The 15,018-nt window shown below is 46.5% G+C and overlaps 1 protein-coding gene across 1 annotated transcript in view; it reads left to right on the top strand.

Annotated features, from left to right (window-relative positions):
* The window catches only part of JPH2 (junctophilin 2), a gene marked incomplete at its 3' end in the record, with an annotated part of 22,873 nt that extends 7,857 nt beyond the window's left edge, over positions 1 to 15,016 (top strand). Inside the window, exon 2 of the mRNA XM_006763788.2 lies at positions 14,949 to 15,016. Coding sequence (XP_006763851.1) covers positions 14,949 to 15,016 — 68 coding nt within the window. The remainder of the gene's footprint in view (positions 1 to 14,948) is intronic.
* Between the last annotated feature and the right edge of the window lie 2 nt (positions 15,017 to 15,018).

The raw sequence follows: 15,018 nt of genomic DNA, 5'->3' as shown, positions 1-15,018 counted from the left end.
CACTTGGAGGCATATTTTTCAGGGCCAAAAAATCGTCTTATACGCCGGCAAATACGGTACATGCCCTTGACCGGAATTGAACCTGGGACTTTTCAGTCCGCAGGCCGACGCTCTATCCACCGAGCCAAACCGGTTTCAGCTGCTTCCATATCTTAACTATCACTAATAATGCTGCAATGAATTAGGGGTGCATATTAGTATTATTTTCAAATTAGTATTTCTGTCTTCTTCCTATGAATACCCAGAAGAGGAATTGCTAGAGTATGGCAGCTCTATTTTTAATTTTTTGAGGAATCTCCATACCGTTTTCTATAGTGACTGCATTACCCCTATTTTATAGATGAGGAAACTTAGACACAGATTATTTTAAGTATTCTCACTCACAGCCCTCTAGCTAACAAGAGACAGAGGTAGAATTTGATAATACCTGATAATATTTCATAATATAAGTATTTTAACGAATGAAAAACGACTACAGAAAAGAATCAGGACGATCAGTGCCAAATGAACATGTGGGGTCCCTTCTACCAAATCAGTAAGAACTTCAGATGGCGACAGCAGAGCATTAAACACGTGCAGGGCATTCTAAGCTCAGGGCCCCATGCAGCTGCCCAGGAAACATGAGTGAAGCTCAGGCTCTGTGCTAAGACCCTTCCATGCATGATATTATTTAGGCTTCTTAACAACTCTCTCATTGACTACACTAGCAGCTTTCAAATGTTCATGATTGCGACCCACTGTGGGGTATGTACTTCATATTTTGATCCTATGCGCGCACACACAAATGTAAAATGTTCATCATAAGACATCATAAGATCATCCCTTTCTCAATGCAGTACTTGCTATTTTCTTTTACTCAATCCTATTGATAGAGAACTATTATTCTATCTTGCTGAGAAAATTAAATGATGCCCTGATATATGTAAAAGCATTTAGAACAGCATTTGGCATCTGTTTAGCACTTTTATTATTATTACATGCTGGAAAAATTATATTTATGTGTTTAACTATGACAACTGGGTCAAAAACCCAAGCTTCTATGTTCTAAATATGTTCAATTTTTTTCTCCTCCCTAAAGTGGATAATTCCAACTCATTTTAGCCCAACTGACTCTGGAGATAGAAGCTAAATGAATTTGCCAGGATGAAGTCCTAAGCAGTGATGCCTGGTGTCACATTATCTGGGCCTGCGATATGTGTTCCTTCAATCAGTGTCCATATTTATTTATTTAATTACTCCCCAAAGGAATATTTTTTCTATTGATCTATTTGTCCATCTTTATGCCAATATCATGCTGCCTTGGTTACTGGAATCTTATAGTAAACTTTAAATCAGAGTAAATCCTCCAACTTTGCTCTTCTTGTTCGAGGCTGTTTGGGTTATTCTAGGTTAGTTCCATTTCTATTTCCATTATAAAACCAGTTTGTAGAATTCTATTACAAAGTTTGCTGGGAATTTTATTAAAAATGCATTTGATCTATGCATCAGTTTGGAGAGCATGGTTATCTTAACAGCAATGAGTCTTCCAGTCCATGGACATGGTATATATTCCTATTTATTCAGGTCTTTAATTCACTCTGCAATGTTTTGCAGTTTTCAGTGTCTTGCATATCTTTTGTTAAATAAAATTAAGTATTTTTTATGATGCAGTAAATGGCATTTTAAATTTTATTTTTCTAGTTGTTCACTACTAGGTTATAGAAACAATTACTTTTGTATATTGGTTTTGGATCCTTTTACCCTGCTAAATTAATTTCTTCATTCTAATAGGATTTTTTTTGTTTGTTTTTTACTTTCAGATTTAAGAAAAACATCTTTTAATTGAAAATTTCTTGATTGCTATTAAACATCATGTGTAGAAGTCCTAAGAGAGTCTGGTAGTACTAAAGGGAGACACATGGTCCTTAAGCACTTGGGGCTTAGAGTAGCCAGATCTGAGTTCAAATCCCAGCTGTGGCGCTTCTTAATTCTATGAACCTGGGGATATTGTGTAACCTTTCTGAACTTCCATTTCCTTTTCCCCGTTAAGGATGTCAAACTTCTTCTCAACATATGATTGAAACAATGAAATGAGATGATACATAAGAGAACCTAGCATAATACTTATCACATAAGAATGCTGAGACATATATTCTCCTTTCTGTATTTCTGTGTACAATCCAAAGAGTGAACTAATTCAGGATGGCCTGCAAAATTAGCTTTTGACTTTGGAGCAGTTAATAAGCCAAGACTTTGATTCACTTAGTTCTGCCTTGAGTCCTGCCAATGTAGATGAAATCCATGCCAGGCATGGTTCCATTTCGAATGTAGAATCAGCATAATTTAACCTCATCTTGAAAATCTCATGCCTCAGTTCACAGCCAGGCGTCAGTGTGACAGCCGGCTGAGTTGCAGTCATGCCAGCTCCCTGGCATTATCTGGGACCCTGGGGGGAGCAGAGTGGACCCTCAGCAAGACAGGGAAATGGGCGTAATTGCTCTTTCCCCTCTGTGGCCTTGTTTTCTGTGATGCATGTGTCCAACTGGCCAAGTCCCCCGTCCAAGGCTGGTCTCCTGGGATTTGCTGAGTTTCCAGGGCCTGCTAATTCCATGTCCCCAGCAGCTGTTGCCTGGACCAGCCCTTGCTGAAACACCCTTGCAAAGAATGTGGAGTCTCATTTTCTGAGGGCCCTGGTGGAGGGTGGGGTGCGGGGTGCAGGGCTTTCTTCCTGCCATAGATCAGAGCGTTGTCCTGTTGTCTCCTATCCTTCCTAAGCAGGTGAGCAGTTAGGCCTGGTCTCAAGCGCAGCATCCAGGGCCCCTACTCGCTCCTGTGTAACTGAGAGTTGAGGGTCTAGCTGACAGAATCCATAGAGCGGTCCAGGGGCAGTGAGAACTCCACCGCCCCCTCCTCCTGCCATTCACGTAGTGAGCACCTTGAGTCTGGAAGTATTCAAGCACATGCTGCTGAGGGCTCAGAGTGGGGGTCACTCACCGAGGCCTGCAGGAAATGCTGTTTGGCATGCACAATAGTTTCTATTCCTTTTATTTTTTAATGACATTAGACTCCTTTATGGATACCATCTTCACAAAGTGATCAAATCTCACAGCATCAATGATAAGACAACCTGACAATATGGCCCTTGATGAAATGTATAGGGAAGGATGCAACATCACCCATATCACATCCCTGACAGGAAGAGTGGAGTGGGGACAGTTCATGCAGGGACCTGCAGGCCACTGTAAGAATCGGGCTTCTACTCTGAGAAAAGTGGGGGCTCTAAAAGCATCATGATCTGCCTTGGTTTAAAGGGATTCCTTTGGCTACTGTTATCTATACTAATAAAAGGGTAATATGCTAATTAGACCGGGAGACCTTCCAGGAGACCTTCCGGACAAAGCCATGGTGGCAGGGCCAAGGCAGAGGTGGTTAGGGGTGACCAGACCAGGAGGGAAGGGCAGTTGGGGGTGAGCAGGCCAGCAAGTGTGTGGGGGCAGTTGGAGGCAAGCAGGCCTGCAGGCAGAGTGGTTAGGGGCAATCAGGCAGGCAGGCAGGTGAGCGGTTAGGAGCCAGTGGTCCCAGATTGCAAGAGGGACGTCCTGTGGGATCAGACGTAAACCGGTAGTCGGACATTCCCCAAGGGGTTCCAGACTGGAGAGGGTGCAGGCTGGGCTGAGGGACATCCCCCCCCCCCCGTGCACAAATTTCATGCACTGAGCCACTAGTGTGTGTATATATATAAATATACACTGAGTGGCCAGATTATTATGATCGGGCAAATTATTATGACCACTCCATCAGTACAATGAAGTGAATTAGTTATGCAAATAATAATAATAAAACCTTGAGAGTATTTGCTTAGGAAGTTGTCAATATTCAGTATTTTTGGAAGAGTCAATGAAGTACTGATGGGGTGGTCATAATAATCTGGCCGGTCATAATAATCTGGTCACTCAGTGTATATATATTTCATAGAGGAAGGGAGAGGGAGATAAACATCAATGATGAGAGAGAATCATTGATCATCTGCTGCCTCCTGCATGCCCCACACTGGGGGTTGAGCCCACAACCCAGGCATCTGCCCTGACTGGGAATCAAACCGTGACCTCCTGGTTCATAGGTGGATGCTTACCACTGAGCCATGCCGGCCGGGCTTGGCTACTGTTTTGAGAGACAGTTTGGGAGAGAGGAGGTGGTGCAGGAAGGGTAGAAGCAGGGAGACCTATTAGTGAGTTTATGCAATAAAACAGATGAGAAGCAACAGTGGCTTGGACCCCCCAACTCATCACAGCAAGGGCAGAGAGAAGTGGTTGACTTCTGGATCTTTGTGGAGGTAGAGCCCACAGGATTTGCTGATTGGATGGGGAGCAAGAGGAGAAGTCGAGGATGGTTCCATGGCTTTGGCCTGAGCCACAGAAGGGCAGTGTTGCCCTGAACTGAGATGGGATGAGGGTTCGAAGAGGGAAGGTTAGGAGCTCAGTGTTGAACACCGAGGATGGCAGATGCCTCTAAGACATGCCACAGGGACAGGAGGGTTGTGGGGACATGAACACAGGGGCCTGCATGACCACTGGGTGGCCTCCCTCTGAACCAAGACTCTGCCCTTGACCCCTTTTGCTCCCCCCCTTCACAGACACAATTATTTCTGGTTCCCGAGGCCCACAGGGTCGCTGAGCTGACCCAGTGCCTGGCAAAGGGGCTTCACCCGGGTCCCAGGCTCCCAGCCTATCAGCATCCAGGCGACGTCACCTGGTTAAACCCCTGCTTCTTGTGCAAGCTGTGGGGCGTCATCCGGGGCAGTAGCTTCTGGATTTGGAGGGGGGAGGGGTTGGAGCCCTGCAGGCTGCGGGACTTGTCATACACCCCTGCAACCTGACCCTGCTCCTGGAGCTGGTGACATTTGTCATCAGCTCCTCCACATTAGGTCTTCGAGTGGTGATCCTGGGAAACCGGAGACAGAGGCGCTTTGACGGGCGGCAGCATTTGGGAGCCATGGGAAGGGACTTGGTGCCACCTTGCAAGCCAGCTAGAGAGCTCTTGTGGAGGTAGAGCCCACAGGTTTTTCTGATCGATTGGATGGGGAACAAGAGGAGGAGGAGTCAAGGATGGCTTCATGGCTTTGGCCTGAGCCATGGAAGGACAGTGTTGCCATGAACTGAGATGGAATGAGGGTTCGAATAGGGAAGGTCAGGAGCTCAGTGTTGGACAACGATGCCTGTTGGACATGCTAGGCTGTGGGACTGTTACAGGAAAAACAGCTCAGTCTACATGCTCACCTAAAGGGACCATTCAGCTCACTCACAAACCATGCCGTGAAGTACAAATCTAGTAAGAAGACCAAGGTGGACCCACCCACACCCTAGAAAGGAATCTAAGACATTTAAAGTGAACAAGAACCATTATTGAGTGCCTAGTATGTGCTAGGTAGTGTTCTCAGTGACAGGGATAGTGGTAGAGTGGGGAACAGCTAACCTTTTAGTCTATTTGTTATTCGTATAGACTTGTGAATGAGAGGGGAAAAAGAAACAGAAGGACCTAAATTCTTAACAGCGATTACCCCTGGAGAAATGATATATTATTTTTAGTACTCTTCTATTGTTAGAATTTTATGCAAAAAGCATATATGACTTTTATAATTTTAAAAAGTGCCTTTCCTCCCAACATATAAATGACATTGATATACAGACATTCAGGGTATAAAAAGCATTTGGGGGCTCTAAGCAGAATTCTCTAGAATGTAGGCTCAGATCCCATAAGATTGCCCTTTGTTCTTCTCTCCACTGTGGGATTCAGCTCTTCAAAGCAAGGAAGATGGAAGAACAATCAAGGCAGGAGATCTGTTCTTTAGTCCCAGCTGAGCCTGGCTGGTGGTCTTGGAAAAGTCCCTCTACTTCCCTGTGCCCTAGCTTCATCCTCTGTATAATGAGAGGCTGAACTACACTTACTTCTAAGGGTAAGTGGATTTTCTTTCATATGCAACACCAGCTAACTGACTGTGTCTGCCTGGAGATGTGGCGAGGGGAGACAGCATGACCACAGTAGGAGAGTCCAGCACTGAGATCAAGTAGCAACGTCTGTTGTGGACAGAGCCTGGGGAAGAGGTGGCCCATGTGGCAGATTACGTGTTGCCTTGGACTAGATGGTCTCCAAGGTCCACTTCAGCAGTGACCTTGGGATGGAGACACCCTCACTTACTGCCAAGTTGAGGTTGTGTATGAACATGTTGCCCATTTGCAGATATCAGGAACATGACAGTCTGTATTAGACACGGGTGCCGGTGCCAGCTCCTACCAGCTCATGAGAGCCCACTGTTAAATTTTCAAGACTCGTGCAAACTGGCTGTTCAACTGTTGGTAGCTTGACTGGCAATGATGGGAATATTTCTATGATGGAAATTGGCTAAGGTTACAAATCAGGGTTTATTTTTCCCAAAGAGCTGTCCTACCAGTGTACCACTGAACACTGTGCTAATATGAAATGCCCTTTTTTCCTTCCCACCCAGATTTAGGGTGTCTAGCCATCCCCAAATCCATTGCCTTGGAACTGTCCTGCTTTTATATTGAAAGTCTCACCTTGGAGGAAACAGCTCAGTCTCAGGCAAACTGGGATGACTGGTCACCCTGCAATTCTTTCCCATGACGTGAAGATAGCCCACATTTTAGAGCCTGAGATATCGCTGGAGGCACTACTCACAGCCACCCTCAGAGTGGGCTTGCTAGGCTTCCATTGCCCAGCAGAGAAATGAACAGGGGTTGACTGGGTGCCAGGAGGGCCACACTGTGCCAGGCAAAAGGCACATCACGTGCAAAGCTTTGGGGGTGGGATGGAGTCTGTTGTGTTTAAGGAAAAGCTGGAGCACAGAGACTGAGAAAAAGTGGGATAAGATGAGGGTGCAAAGGTGGCAGGGCCCAGGTCATGCGGGCTTCATGGGTACAGTGAGGAGTGTGACGTCATCCTTACGGTAGATGTTGCAGGACACCCGCAGAGCCCCGTCAGGACCAGGGTCCTCATTCCCTCGGCTGCTGATGGCTCAGAGCTGGACACTGCCCTCTGTCAAAGAGCAGGGCCTCCCTCTGGGGCAACCCATAGCTAATGACTGGTTGATACCAGAATACAAAGACCCAGCCTTCTTGCTTTGATTTGAGGCAACTCTGAAGGGCCAGCTCCAGAGATCCTCATGGGATCAGCTGACGCCTTGGTAGTAACTGTTCAAGTTCTTCCGCTGTTGACTCCGGCTTCCTTCCTTACGGATGTTTGATCTGAGAGCACTCACCACAGAATCGCCCCCACTCCATCTTAGTCTCAGAATGTGTTTTCTAGGACCCACGACAATCCTCCTCAAGGCGCTGGGAAGCCATTGCAGGGTTTTAAGTGGGGTAACCAGTTTAGATCTGCATCTTATAAAGGTGATGAGGCTGGTGGAGAGAAGGGTGGATTGAATTACACACCAGGAAAGGCAAGAGACCAGGGAAGATGCTATTGTAATCAACCAGGGAGGACTGGTGAGGCCTGGACTAGATGGATGTGTGGGAATAAAGAGAAGTGGAGGGGTTAAAGGGATATTCACAATCGGGTCTATCTGTTTCCAAAGCCCAGGAAATTTCCATTATTCTTTGCTGCCCCCAAATATGTCCCAGGCTTGACTTGTTTTTCTGGAATGTTGGGTCCACGGTCTTTATCAGGGTGGATTAGAGCCAAGCTCGGATCGGCCCTCTAACCTCAGGAGGACCTGTATGGGTGACTATGGCATGGACAGGTATGTTCACCACAATGTACATTCCTGGTTTACCTGGTCTGATTTTGCTGTGCCTGGACAGGAGCCACTGACCCTTGAACTCTCTGGTGCGAACCCTCCATTGTAAACCTCAGGTGAAATCTGTTGATGCTTCCATGGTCCTGCCCAGTGATCTTGGGCTCACATCTGAGACAACGTGAGAGGACATGCAGAAGGACCAGGGATGGCTACTAGACGAAATAGGCAAGATGTAGACAGGATAGTTGCCACAGGAAGTAAGAAGTGATGAATGTCTGAAGCAATGAGACCGTGGTGGGAGACGGTGGCCTGGGAGGTGTCCTAAGGGAGGTGGCTTTGAAACTGGGCTCTGGCAGATATGGGAAGACAAAGCTGAAAAGGTAAATGGGTCGAGGTCAGGAAGACAGTGGGCTGTTGGGTAAGGACATCCATAGGCAGTGGAGACCCCTGGAGAAGAGCTAGTCCTGATTCCTTTGTCTCCATCTCTGTTCAGTCCTCCGGGGACACTGACCTTTGGACCTCACACAGTTTTCTAGAAATAGGCAGGTGTCACTGGCCAGAAGGGGCGGTGTTCTGTGCCCATTCTCTATTTGGAGGCAGAGTCCCTGGTCTGGCCACTTGTCTCTTCTCTGTCTCAAAGCGAACTCTGGATTTCCTAGACTTCCTTTGGGTTTCTGCAACGGCCAGGCTTTCTTCGGAGCTGAGGTTTGATTTGCAAGGGATGTTCTCAGCTTTGCAGTGGTACAGAGGCGAAAGCGCTGTCTGTGACCACCACCCACTGCCACACCTACGTGATCATGAGCAAGTCATTTAAATTCGTAGTTTCAATGTTTCCAACTCTAGAATCCTAACCCATATCTGTTAGGATGTACAGGGGTGGGCAAAGGTAGGTTTACAGTTGTGAATACATGAAACAGAGTTTATTCTTGTATTATTGATTAATTATTGTATTATTTTCCATACAAACAACTATAAACCTATTTTTGCCCAACCCTGTATGTTTTTTTTGGCCTGGAGGCAGCAAAAAACTAACTCTGAAAGACTTAAACCAGCACTTTCCCTAGAAATATAATGTATGTAGGCTATGTATATAATTTTAAATTTTCAAGTCATCAGATTAAAAAAGGTAAAATTAATTTTGATAATATATTTTATTTAATGATATCCAAAATATTATCATTGCTAAATATTATCATTATAATATGTAATTATTAGTGAGATATTTGACATTCTTTTTTGTACGAGTTCTTTGAAATTCAGTGCTCAGTAAACACATGTGTCTAGTGACTACCATATTGGACAACACAAAGTTAAACAATAAGGATATTTATAATCTCACATAAACAAGAATCCAGAGGTAGAGGTTAATGGAAGCTCAACAGCATCAACAAGGACTCAGGTTCCTGCCACCTTTTGCTCTGCCACCCGTACAGTGTCACCGTTGTTCTCAGCTCCCTCCCCTCATGGCTCCCAAATGGCTGCCACTGCTCTGGGGTCATCTTCACACACAACAACATCCAGCAGCAGAAAAGGGCATGTTTCCGTATATATTTGTCTTTATAAGAACTCTTTCCTGTCTCCCTCTCGCCACCCACCCAGCCAACTTTCCCTCAGGTCTCAATGCCAGATTTCATCACATGGTCATATCTGATCTAATCATTGGCAAGGTGGGTAGGCCTGAATGTCGGGTTCAGAGCAATCAGGATTTACCCCTGGATTGAGGACCTTTATCTGGGTCCCATGGAGGAGCCCTGGAGCCTGGAACAGAGTGGAGGTTCTATCAGCAATAAGGGAGAGTTGCAGTTGGGTAACCCACAGTATCAGCATGATACCTGCTCCCCTGTCCTCCCCAGGTTGAGCTGATGGAGTTTCTCCCTACCTGGCATTCGTATGTCATCTACAATGTCCAGTTTCTGTCGGTTTCTTTAGAGTGGAGTGAGACGTTAAAGGCACTTGCTGAACAATGTCAGTGTAGGAAATGTCTAAATTTTTATAACTTCATTCCCAACCTTTTATAATTATTAATAATGAACTTGAGGGCAATATTTTAGGGACTGTCCTTCATGGACACCCAAAAGCATTCAGTTTGTTTTCAGAGAAATAAAACCCTCTTTTTATTTAAAACCATTTTTTAAAAATTCTAAGCTCTTAGGCTTAGATATAACTATTAGTGAATCACATAACTTCCATAATGAGCACAGCTGACTTGGGAACAGTCTTAAATAAACATGCAACTCCATGTGGTTTCAGAAGTGTTAGTTCAGGACTATTAGAACATGGCCTGCCCGCCAGCACATCGGGGGCTAAGGGCATCAGTTAGCAGGTTTTACAGAAGGAACAGAGCATGTTGGTTAATTGGAGGTTAGTGGAGAGGTTTCACAGCTCTACTCCAAGCGGCATATTAGAATCCCTTAAGGTGCTTTTAAAAACTCCAGTATCCACATCAATTAAACCATAATCTCTGGCTTGGCGACTGGGTCTTGTACTACAGATGTGGATTCCACAAACTACTCTGTAATGTGTGTGTTTAGGGGATGTGGAGGCAGGTCTCACTGATGAACAAACTCCCAAATTTTCTTCTTCCCAAGGATGGAGGCACGTGGGTCTCCCTCAGACAGGGGTGTGCCCAAACCAGCGACCGCTGGGCCTTTCAAGGCCCAAGGCTGCTTTCTTACAAAGAAGCAGACCAAGGCAGAAAATGGGGGCCGGTCTCATTCCCTCCCTCTGATTTCTCTCAGTCCTCCCTGGGTCCTTTTCATCTTTCCAGCTAATCCTTTCTGGGCCAGCATCTCTAAGCAAAGACTCTGACCTGTCAAAAAGCTGGCCTTTAGTCTTGGCCAGTGTGGCTCAGTTGATTGGGCATCGTCCCATGCACCGAAAGGTCACTGGTTCAATTCCCAGTTGGGGCACATGCCCAGGTTTCGGGCCGGTAGGGAGCATGCAGGAGACAGCCTATCGATGCTTCACTCTCACATTGTTTCTCTCTCTCTCTTCCCCTCTCTGAAATCAAATAAAAAATTAATAAAAATATTTCTTAAAAAGCTAGCCTTTATTGAGCACTTTGTCCTAGCTGCCTCCCATATAGTTCAATTAATCTTTGATCAACCAACCCTCCATACTCCACTGCCGAGTCCCAGCCCATCACCTCTCTGGACCACTGCCGTGGCTGCCTAACGTTTATTTCTGTGCTGGTTGGTTAAATGTAGTCGACCCCTGGCACTAGACTCCAAGCCCCTGAAGGCAGGGACCATGTCAATTTATTTACTGCTGTAGCCCCAGCACCTAGCACCAAGATTGCAGTATCCACAGCAAATAGTTGTTGAATTCAAAGGAACAAATGAAGTAGATCCCATTACCTCCAATTTAGACGGACAAAACAGGGCTCAGCAGGTTTAAATAAATTACGCCTATTTTAAAACCATTCAGTGTCAGAGTGAGGGTTAAAACTCAGGTCATTCTCCACTAAACCAGAAGGGCACTTGTGAGAGAAGGTGATATGCAGGTTTTATTAAGTTTAGGAGCCTGATCTGAGGGACTGGACTGTATGTACCATAGTTATGGCCCTCACTAGCCTTTTATAAGTATCCCTGTAGCGCCCAGAGATTGAGCTGCTGAGCCTCAAGCCCTGAACAAGGGTGGCAGTCACTGCCAATCACTACTGAGCACTTACCATGTACTGAGTCGTGAGGAAAAGAAGATGTGGTCCCTGCCCCTGAGAGAACATAGGGTGGCAATCAGGAGAGATACAGATTCATCAGGTGTTGGCCGAGGGCTTCCTGGGGCCTGGTAACTAACTGTGCTAGATGCTGGGATCATAGCAGGACTACCTAGACAAGGCTCCCTCTCTCTTGAAAGCCAAAGTCTGGTAGGAAAGGCTAAAGGTGAACAAATGATCACAATAAGTATCTAACTGCAACTGGGGAAAGTGCCAAGAAGTACGAGTGACACGACACCATGTGGCAGTACTCAGGGAGTGGAGTTCAAGAAATCTTCCTGGGTGAAGTCACATTTAAGCCAAGGCTTGAAATATCAATAGAGTTGGCCAGGGGAGGAGGGAGGCGAAGAGCACGCCAAGAAGAGGAAGGAAAGCATGTGCAAAGGCCCTGAGGCAGGAAGGTGAGTGTGACTAGAGAGCCGTTCGAGATGAGTCAGGACAGGTGGGCAGCCGCAGCCCATGCCAGGCCATGTAGGCTGCTGAGAACCTTGCTCCTGACCCTGAGGGCAGTGGGAAACCCTGCAGTGTTTACAAGGCCAAGTGAGGGGCCAGCCCTAAGGAGATCAGGAGGCACTTCCTTCCACAGAGGGCCTCTGTCAGCCAGAAAACTGCGCAGGGTCCCCCTTCTCTCCCTCTTCCAATGCGTTCTTCCTGTCCCCCAGAGAGCACTGTCCTGTCTTAGAGAGAGTCAGGCTGCGATGGCCCTAGCACTTGGCTTTTCCAATCCTTCCCAGAGAGCCCTCACTCCCAGCCTCCCCTGGGTGTCTGTGCCTCTTGACGCTTGCTTGTAAGTTTCCTAATATAGCCAGGCTGTTTCCTCCTCAACTGGTGACCAAGAGCTGCTCTTCTGTTGCAATCTTAGTTTTTCCTGGGCTTAAAGGGACCATGTCAGCCCATCTCCTGCCAAATTTAAGCTAAAGGGTTGACTTAATTTCACAAACTTGTCCAACCCAGAGATTAGATGTCTTCTCTCTTTCCCCAGTTTACCACCTTCTCTGCTCTATTCTTGTTCACTTTTCCTTCTCCCCACTCCCCCAATTCTTTCTTCTGAGACAACTCAAAGGCACACAGCTAGACATGGGTGTGAGTTTTGGTTCTGGTGGGTTAATTAGCTGTGTCATCTTGGGGGAGTCTCATAGGAATCATTAAATACCTCTGCAGTCATTTTCACAGAGCTCTTTTCTGATGGATAGAGCAGGAAGGAGAGAATAAACAGTTATAGAATGCATGCTGTTCATTGTTCATTAACTCATTCAACAAATATTCACCGAGTACCCATTTGGTACTGTCCGGACACTGAGGACAGAAAAGCATGAGTCCATGTCTCTATGGAACTTACATCGCAGTGTGGCTGGTCACTGGCTGGCTGTTCAGTTATCCAGCCACCCGGGGCAGAAGGATCTAATGAGGAGAAGGCCATTTGGGATTATTTGGTTAACCAGGGGAAAGTATAGGCATGTGTTTAAAACAAAAGCTCTGGATTCCCTGCCCCCAATTCAGTGAATCTTGTGTCAGGTTCTGTTCTATATGCTGGAGGCATGAAGCTGAAGGCAGAGAACTGGCTCTGAGTAGTGCTGTTGGGGAGAGACGGTGGACAGCGTGTGTGGGTGGGTAGAGATGATGAGTTGGTGGTGGCTGTGTCACACCCGGGGGCCTTCCATCTCCAGGCTGACATGTGAAGCTAGAGAGGGGATATAGAAGATATACAGAGAGTATATAGAGGGATATATAGAGGATATATTTGGGGCAGAGGGAGTCAGCAGGACATAGATGACAGTTATAAAAACCTGATGATTCAATCACCCAGGGAGGATGGGGAGAAGGTTTTGAGAGCCCTGGGGAGCACAGCACATAGGGTGGTGATGGAGTAGGAAGATATTTTGTCCGCTTTGTATTGACCTGTTCATACAATTCAGGTGACCTCACACACTAGCACAGCTTTGTAGTCACGTTATTACACACGTATCTTTTCTTTCTGAGTTTTTCAGTGATCTTAGCTCATTTAAACCTCAACCGTATGAATTAAGAGGCAATTATCTCTGTTTGACAGATGAGGAAGTTGAGGCACAGAGAAGTTAGGTCACTTGCCAAAGGTTGCACTGCTAGTAATGGCGGGGGCCGCATTTGGACCCAGCAGTCTGGATTCTGTTGTCTGTGCTCCTAACTACTACTCTGTGCTGCCTCTTTGCACATGGTGGCCCACTCACAGTCTTATTCCCAGGAACACACGTGCTCACTCATGGACACGCAAGGTCTCCCTGACACACCACTATCCTGCATCCTCATGGTCTTACATGGTCTCAGTTTCACTAATGCCCACAACCTCACATACTCATTTATCCCAGAGTATCTCCTCATATTGTGCTTTGTACTCAGATGGCTTGGACACCCAGAACCTCTCACACACCCATAATGGCACCTCCATAGAACCTTGGGCACTCACCCCACTGTAGATACACTGCATTGCACACTTATGATCTCCTATAGTTACATAGCCTTGCACAAATACATGCTCTCCCATGCTCTCCAACAGTCACACGCTTTCTGACATTCACATGACTGCCAACTCATTATCATATTCATTCATGAACACTGACATTCACATCACCTTGCACACTACCATGACCATGTACATACATTTAACCTCACACACTGACAGAGCCTTGCGTGCTGCACAACTTTGCACTCTGACCCTCTAACAGTCTTGCACACTCACTCAACTTTGCCTTTCCTTGCACTCAAGACCTCGAATGCTCTCATAAGCTTATGTTACATCATTATGACAGATGCACGTGATCTTGGTCACCTGTGCACGCACTGCCTTGCACATTCATGATTGTTCATGTTCCCGCTACCTTGCACACCCCCACAAGTGTAAATATTCACAATACTGTACAAACCCAATGTCTTGCCTACTCACTCTTGCACCATCATTCTCTTGTGTGTAATTTGAAATCTGTGCACACATTTAAATTCACACACACAGTCTCACCTGTTCATACAACTTCACACTTAAAATTGACTGCTAACCTCAACCTTGCTCTATTTTGCAGACTAACAACTTCGGCGTGTTCCCACCAACAGAAATATCCGCACCATGCAAACCCCTTCTGGCTTGCCCATTCGTGTTCTCGCACATTTGTGTAAGCTCACTCCAGGGCCTCACCTGCTCACACAACTTTGCACATTGACGCTCTTATTCTCCCAACCTCACTCTATCTCGCACACTGTGTGACCTTGTCATGTTCACCAATAAAACTATTCATACCATTGCACCAACTCCTTGTGGCTTGTCCGCTCATGTTCTTGCACACGCGTGTAACCTCACACCCTCAGAGCCTGGCCTGTTTTCATGACTTCGAATGCCTTGCCCCTCCGATGGCCTTGCCTCTCCGATGGCCTTGCCCCTCCGGCCCTGGCACACCCAGGCCACTGTGCACTCGCAGGGGCCCCATCGTGCCGCTCCACTGACTCGCCCTCTCGCCCTCTCTTCGCCCGCAGGGACTTACCAAGGCCAGTTCACCAACGGCATGCGCCACGGCTACGGTGTGCGCCAGAGCGTGCCTTACGG

Source organism: Myotis davidii, unplaced genomic scaffold (assembly GCF_000327345.1).
Source record: "Myotis davidii unplaced genomic scaffold, ASM32734v1 scaffold199, whole genome shotgun sequence".
Taxonomy (NCBI): domain Eukaryota; kingdom Metazoa; phylum Chordata; class Mammalia; order Chiroptera; family Vespertilionidae; genus Myotis; species Myotis davidii.
Note: the sequence above shows the minus strand (reverse complement) of the source record. Positions and strands in the feature narration are given on the sequence as shown.